Source organism: Stylophora pistillata, chromosome 4 (genome assembly GCF_964205215.1).
Source record: "Stylophora pistillata chromosome 4, jaStyPist1.2, whole genome shotgun sequence".
Classification (NCBI taxonomy): domain Eukaryota; kingdom Metazoa; phylum Cnidaria; class Anthozoa; order Scleractinia; family Pocilloporidae; genus Stylophora; species Stylophora pistillata.
In genome coordinates, this window is record NC_142522.1 from 36,867,435 (window position 1) to 36,875,378 (window position 7,944).

At 39.7% G+C, this 7,944-nt stretch overlaps 1 protein-coding gene across 1 annotated transcript in view; it reads left to right on the plus strand.

Moving 5' to 3' along the window:
• LOC148733558 (protocadherin Fat 4-like) overlaps positions 1–7,694 on the plus strand; it is a 63,706-nt gene extending 56,012 nt beyond the window's left edge. Inside the window, exons 30-35 of the mRNA XM_088757231.1 lie at positions 204–357; positions 1,231–1,355; positions 1,458–1,761; positions 2,113–2,345; positions 3,113–5,170; positions 5,464–7,694. Of these exons, the coding sequence (XP_088613357.1) occupies positions 204–357; positions 1,231–1,355; positions 1,458–1,761; positions 2,113–2,345; positions 3,113–5,170; positions 5,464–5,835 (3,246 nt within the window). The 3' untranslated portion in view covers positions 5,836–7,694. The remainder of the gene's footprint in view (positions 1–203; positions 358–1,230; positions 1,356–1,457; positions 1,762–2,112; positions 2,346–3,112; positions 5,171–5,463) is intronic.
• The last annotated feature ends 250 nt before the right edge of the window (positions 7,695–7,944 follow it).

A 7,944-nucleotide genomic window follows, 5' to 3' on the forward strand; every position in this document is an offset into this window, starting at 1 on the left:
TATTCAGTAGTTAAAGAAAAAAATTATGAAGAGATCTTGGAAATTACGCCATTCAATGTTAATTCATATTTTGCAGTAGATAAAACGATAATCAAGTGTAAATACACTTAATTCTGACGAGATTTCCAACCACAATTTCTGTCCTATTGCTTGAATTTATATTAAGAATTCTCCGTGGAATTAGAAATTTCATTTAATTTTAGGTGGTTGATGTAAATGACCCGCCCACTTCTGTCAGGCTAGTATCAAATGGTATTTACGAAAATGCAACCGCTGGTACTATCGCGGGAGTATTGCAGGCTACAGACCAAGATGCAGAGCAAAATCATACCTTTGTGGTCACTGGTGACGGTTCAGGTATTGACGACTTATGCAATGAATCTGTTCTATTTAATTATTACAGTTAAACTCGAGTTCCACAAGAGTCAACATTTTAATATTCCCCTAGTATTCCTTAGTAATTTGTACTTCCCTTCACGAAAAAATAATGGAAGTTGACAATCGTTTTTAAGCCAATAAGGGATAATAAGGATCTTTCGACAAAGTTAATTCAAGTAAAAACGTCGTCCGACTAGTATTGTGTTTAAATTACACGTGAGCTAGCTCGGTCAGTTGAGACGCGCGGAATAACGTACGAACGAGGCATACTGAGAGGTTGTCAGAGAAACGTAAACATATTGACTAATCGAACGCTAAGTACAAGCTACAGCTGCGCATTTTGCCTCGGTCATGGCCTTATACACCGAATGCAAATATGGCGTCCAATTTGAATTGCCATTGTTCTGGACTCACTAGCCTCGTCTTCACGTGGAAATACAAAAGGATCATTACATGTGTGAGAGGCTAGTCAGTCCAGAACAATGGCAACTCAAATTGAACGCCATGTTTGTATTCGGTGTATTGGCTAATCGGAAAACTGACAAATGTGTTCAAAATATAAATCAGAACCTAGTCACTGGAATTTCAAAACAGCACGTGTCTATTTCTGTTAGAGCTCTCGCACGTTTTATTAGTGTCAACAATGTTCTCGATACCAGAACGTTCGAATAAGCAGGAATAACTCGTCAAATAAAATTTATTTTAAGCTCAAAACATCGTAAAATCAAGATGGCCGCCACAGAAAAAAAAAGAGTAACGAAGCTTGCGGTCCCCAGCGGCAAAACCACGAAAGGGCGGGAAAACGAGTGATATTTGAACAAATCCTTCTCTAACAAACAATATTACTTTTAGATTGGTTCACTGTTAATGGAAGCAATCTGCAGCTCGCAAGAACTCCACTGAATTACGAAGCCACACCAGTAATAAACGTAACTATCCTTGTTACAGACAATGGCTCTCCCCCTCTTTCATTCAAGGTTGGTTCAGTTGACAGAATCACAGTGTTGTTGTTGCTTTTCTTTATGAGCCTCAAGTTTTGCTATTACTGATATCTTTTGATTTATGCAATTGAATTTCAGGGTAATGTGAGCGTTAAGGTGCTCGACAGCAACGATCACCCATCGGATATAAACTTTACCTCATCCCTTTCAGTAACTGATAACACATCGTTCCAGATCGTCATACCCGAGAACAGCCCGGGTGGAACTTCGCTTACCAACTTAAGTGTCGTTGACGAGGACTCTGGTCAACAACACAATTGTAAACTTCTCGCTGGGAGGAATGATTTCATTATTAGTTCTGTGTCTAAATCGAGGTCAGAGATTACCCTGAAGGAAGGCGTTGAATTAAACTACGAAACTCTTTTGGATACTTCTCTTAGAGGTAAGAAACGGTCTTTCCTCTGATACGGAATCTGCTTCGAGTTTTTTGTCAAACTTGGCCTTTTGCTTTGATGGTTTCTTTGTTCATCAAACGCGAGGTACAAGAAACCTACTCCTGAGCCGGGACGGGATGCCTTGATACAAAAAAGCTTTAAAAATGACTTCAGCGGGATTACCATTGTAATAAAGTCTCCAGGGTGTATCAAGTCTCAATTGACCAATACGATACGACCACTATAATTGCTGCACTTAGTATCATATCGATTATTGGGAAAGCGGACTTTGCATGCTTCAGCAGTACATGAGATATTTTATAGGCAATAATTATAAAAGTGTTTTTTCCCTATTTCAGTATCAATTGAGTGCCGAGATAATGGCATTCCCCCATACTCAATACAAAAGAACCTCAGCATTCAAGTGTCTGACGTCAACGAAGCACCATACGATATCCGTTTAAATGGTTCGACTGTGGTAGAAGAGAATGTGCGTGTTGGTTACCCGGTGGGATATTTCACTTGTAAGGACCCGGATATAGGACAAGTTCATGTGTTTACTGTCATCGGAAATTACTCGTCCGTCTTTGAGGTAACAATTGCAAAATTACCCTAATAGTTCTCATCTTGGTTTAGTTATTTGGCTTCAGAACGATAACTTATGCTGTTGCCCGGTTTTTTTTCGGAATCTCTTTTCCCAAGAAAAAAAAATTGAAGGTAAATAATGGAAAAAAATTTCCATCATTTGGGCTAAGACCAAAAAGTTGCATTTTACTTTTGTCCCACTCTTTCCCATCCTATTTTTTTTGTCAGGAGCACACATTTTTCATGAGCTTCGCCAGTGACTATCTATAGAAACTTATTTCCCATGCAGAATTTTTTAACTGTATGGTTCTAGACTCCCATAAATTAGTTTAAGGAAGATGATCAAGTTGCGATTTCCCAATTAAAAGCCAATTTCCTCGGAGTTCTTATTTTATAGTGACGAAGTCTTCAAAATAAACTCACCACGTGAGAATTGAATAAAGGTGATGATCGGTGTGAAGTATTCTAAGGCTTCAAGAATTTTTTTTGCTCTGTTTTCGAACAAGGGCCTCGGCATTAGAAGGAAACGTTAGTGCAGTCCAGAAGAAGATTACTTTTGCGACATGCCTCTTCTTAGGGATGCCTTCATTCATAGGGCCCTAACCTCATTCAGACTGAAATGAATTTTCCTACGAGTTCCGTATATATAACCTTCACCGAGGAGACAAATTCATTTGGGCGGCGCTTTTTATTTCCTACTACTGAGGGTGACCCTTACTAGAGCTTCCATTGCACTAGATCTCCGAAGTGATATCAAATGCGGTTTTGTTACAGGTAAATAACAGTTACAACCTGATCGTCAAAGACCCTTCTCACTTGGACTACGAGAATCTTCATCCATATCTTGTCCTCACCGTCGCTATTCAAGTCACAGATAGCCCCACAAAAGGAACAGGAGCTCCACTGAAAGCCATCGGTCACGTCACCATCAACATAACTGAAGTCAATGAAGCACCTCATAACATCCAACTTGTTCCCGCTAACGTTACCGTCCCTGAAAATGTTTCAATTGGTCACTGCCTTGCGCAGATGACATCACGAAACCCCGAGAAATCGCAAACAGTAGTTTATAATCTTCTCAACTACCAGAGTACGTTTTCAATAGAAGATGTTTGCAAGGATAATTCTTCCTCTGCTTGTTGTCAAGAAGACGGGTTACCTTATCTGATTGTGAAGTCGCATCTTAGTTACAATGATTACACGATACGAGGCTACCAAATTCTGATAGAAGCTGAAGACAACGGAATTCCTCCACAAACATTTAACGAGACGGTTCAAATTCACGTGACCAAAATTGACCCATGTCCCCAGGCTACTTGTCACGTGGACGCCACATGCAGCCGCGTTGACTGGCAGAATTACACCTGCGTTTGCAATGCAGGCTATACAGGAGACGGCTTCAACTGCCAAGAAATTGACGAGTGTAACGCTACCTGCACAGAAGTAAACGAGTGTAACGCCAACCCGTGCAGAAATGGTGGCACGTGCCACGATTTCGTGAATTACTACAACTGTACATGTCCCAGCGGATATGATAATGATACGGACTGCACATTTATAAATTTTTGTCTTTCAAACCCGTGTAAGAATGGTGCGAGTTGTGGCCCAATCCTGAATGGATACAACTGCATTTGTCCATGTGGTTTCACTGGGAAAGACTGTGAAACGAATATCAATGACTGCGTGAATCCTAAAAAGTGCTTCGAGGGAAGTTGTATTGATGAAATTTGTAAATTTACTTGTGAATGCAGACCCCAGTTTTTCGGTCCTCAATGTCGAAGGAAGAAAGGCGAGTGTACAGAAGAATCATGTGAGAAACAAGAAATCTGCATACCACGAAACTTAGAAAGGTACAACACCACACAATGTGTATCTGTCGATGTCGTTGTGTCGTTACCATTTACAGAAAACAATATCTCTGACCCATATTGGCAGTACCAGTTTGAACTTTGGTTCTCTACAAATAAACAAAATTTTTCGCTCGGAGAAATTACGAATGACGAAGATAATACAGACATGGTTAGTGTAAGAGACGTTTTCGTTATAAAACCGAGCTTAGAATCTCAGTCAAAAGTAAAAAGAAGCTTACTCGAAGAAAACCCCAATACGTTAGACTTCGTAGTACTTGTCTACTCAAAAGAACAGGAAAGATATCTTGGTGTTCCACAGAATACCGTCTTGTGCAGCATGAACAATATCTGTGTCGCGCACAAATACACCAGCACTGAAACAACGGATGATTTTGAGTACAAACTTTGCAGTGCAACGGCTATTAGGGTGAAGACGAAGAAGATTCCATCGTGCGCTCCTGATGAACCTGGGGACGGGCACCCTCGAAGGCAGCCACATCAACCGAGGATGAGCTTATATTACATCACCGCTGGTATTGGAGGAATCTTTCTGATCGTTGTTATCACAGGACTGATCCTGTGCAGAAGAAACATCCTGATTGCACGAGAGCGAAAATTTATGAAACAACACCGGTATAGGGAGAGAAGAGACACCTACACCGACAACATGCACAGGCATCACAGGGCTAACCAAGAAACAGAATCCGTAGGAACTCTGAACCCGGTATACGGAAATGAGGAGCAGGAGGTTAAACACCAGGTAGTTACGCGGCAAATAAATGTGACGGACAATCCGCTCGATAAGGCTCCTGGCGAAATCAAAGTCAAGCGTTCGGAATCTACTCGTGGCTTTGACAATCCAATGTACGTAAGTTTCCAACCGCCGCAGTCGGACGATAAGAAAACGGTGCGAGAGGATGAAGCCGAGGAAGCCCACACTGCTGTTGGATTCGCGAATCTCATGTTTGCATCATACAGACAGGTGGGTCTGGGATGCTTGTGCAACTATAGTATTTTCTTAGGTGGTGTTGTGCCCCCTGGTCTCCAAATTTCACCCTGTTTTGAAGAATATTTCGTACCCAAAATGATACTCCTTTCTAGAAATAGTAGAATTAGGTACGCAGTAGTTACCCAGTAGTTACCGCTTAATAATCTCTAGTGTGACCCTCCTCCATGTGTTTCCAAGGTGACCTTGAATATCTTACTGCTAATCGAACAGCTAGTTTCGGTTGTTACTATTTGAAATTTCAATGTACTCTATTTGACTTTTCGTAGGAAAAGAAGCCATCGGAACAGAAACAAGACGACAGCGGCATATACGCTGTGCCAGTTAAACCAGACGAGCCAGTTAAACTAGACGAGCCAGTTATACCAGACGAGCCAGTTAAACCAGACGAGCCAGTTAAACCAGACGAGCCAGTTAAGTGGGAAAGGAAAACGCCGATCTATGAAACCCTCACGAAACCAGCCAAACCGCTGGTTAACGAAGAACCTGTTGTTAGCGGAGAGCCTGGGTTCTTTAACCCTATGTACCAGACCCGCAGGGAGGTGGAAGAATTTCCCTCTGATATATCCAGCATATTTGCTCCACCTAGTCAGCCAACGGGGCAACCTCTTGATGACGATCTGGGGCAGAGTGACTGTTGAGTTTCTTTTTTCGTAGAAAAGGGCAATTAGATGATCCTCAGCTTTAAATAGAAGCTTGTAGTGTTTTAACCTTTGCGATTGTTTTTCATTTATTTCCACTTACTTTCCTTGTCTCTAAAGGAATGCGAAGAGGAAAGACTGAAATCTTTGTTCCACCCTAAATTTTTGGGAATTGTTTTTTGCACTAATTTTTCCCAGTGTAATCAAACCAATTCATCTATTGCCATTTAGATTTGCCAGAGATTCCGTCAAACAACCCCAAGTTCCTAGTATCACTGCGTGACTTGGAAAGGAGCTAAAATTCGGTAGTGCAGTTTTTTGGAATTTCCCTTACCCAAGGCACAATTTTATTTCACTAGTTCGCCATTTTAAACCCGTTTAATCCTCTGCTATCCAAAATCTTTCTTAGTTTGACATCACCCAATTTTATTTTCTCGTAGGTTACTAATGATGTTTCGTCGTTTCCTTTCAAGTTGAAATATGTTTCGAAATATTTTACAAACATTCTCAGTTAATCCTTGCACTCTCTGAGATGATCATTTAGCTATATTCTCCCAACAGTTTTAAAACACTGTGAAGCAGACAGGTGATGGGGAACCAGGACAATTACATAAATTATGTTGTCTCGATGTAACTCCAAACCCTCATAAACAGCCAACAAAGAAATGTGCAATGACCTGTTGGGAGAATTGGCTTTTAGATCTTGGGAGTGAAAGGGTAAACGCGGAGTCAAGGAAATTTAAAAAATCTGAAAAGTAATGAAGTTCGAATAGAATTGCTGCGAGACATTTTTCCGACGAGGTCCGGAAAGAAGGAGAGAGAGAAAGGGAGATAGAGAGACTGCGGTTCTCGTATCTCAGAAGTTAACCTACCAAGTCCATCTTTTGATTGTGAAATTTTCACGATCGGTTCATTTTCAAAGAACAGCCCACTTCATTTTATAAATGTAGCAATGAAATTATTTACGACTCCCTCTGAATTATCAGATGGGTTTTGTTTTATTGGCGTATCAGTAGTCTTGCATTGGTCAATTAACAATACCATCTCTTCACGACTGATTGACATAGGCAGCCAATTTTCTTAAATTTTGGATAGCTTGTGTTTTTCTTGGTTAAGTGCAATGGACTTAAGTGGCTGATCATCGCCAATAGTTTTGCTTTTGCTTTCCAAATTTCCGTCATTTAAAATTTCAATTATTCTTTATTCATTCACTTTCGTGACGACCTTCTTTTGAGAGGGGATAGTGAATGCAAACTCAATTATTATTCGAGAAATTTAAAAACAATCATTTAAGAGGGACACCCGTCCTCTCCAACTTGAATTCAAGGGAATTTAATAGTTATGTTAGGATTTAAATGTAAGGTATCAGATTTATTTCACATATACCAGTTCTTTAATGATTATTGATAAATGTCCATATGTTAATTTCGTAATTCTTTACAAGTTATCTTTACATTTAAGATTACGAATAGTAAATGTAACTTCTTATTCCTCATTTAATCAGTTTTAAATAATATTCGTGAAAATATCAATCACTTTCAAAGAGACGTTCGTCAACTTTAAATTGCATGTTCAAGAATTCGATTGGGTGATTATTTCATTGTGATTAAATTGATTTATGGCAGTACGAAAATATCTCTAAATAAGTACATCCAATGCAAGACAAATAATTTTTTTCCGATTCATTACAGCAAGTATGTTTACTATTAAACTATTTTTCATAGAGTAAATAGCTTGCATAATTTTACACACTGAAGATTGACAATGATTTTTCAATGAAGTTGAAATGCTTTTCGGCACATTTACTGTAACTCTCTGAATAAAATACAGCGTTGTAATAAAAAGAACTTGGCATCTAACTATTTTTGTGTTACGCTTGAGTTGAGTCTCTAGATTCCTTGCCAAGACCAGGTTCGTTGTTTTGTTTGTCTTTTCCATGTCAGGGAGAAACCTGTCGCCTGATTTTGTTGTTGCCTTCTTTGTCGAGCGAAGGCAATTGTCTTCCATTGAAAATAACTGCGGAACATGACCAGATTTAAAAAAGGTATACCCCTTGACAATGGGCTTTTCAGTACCTAACTATTTCTTATACTCGACGTCATCAATAAG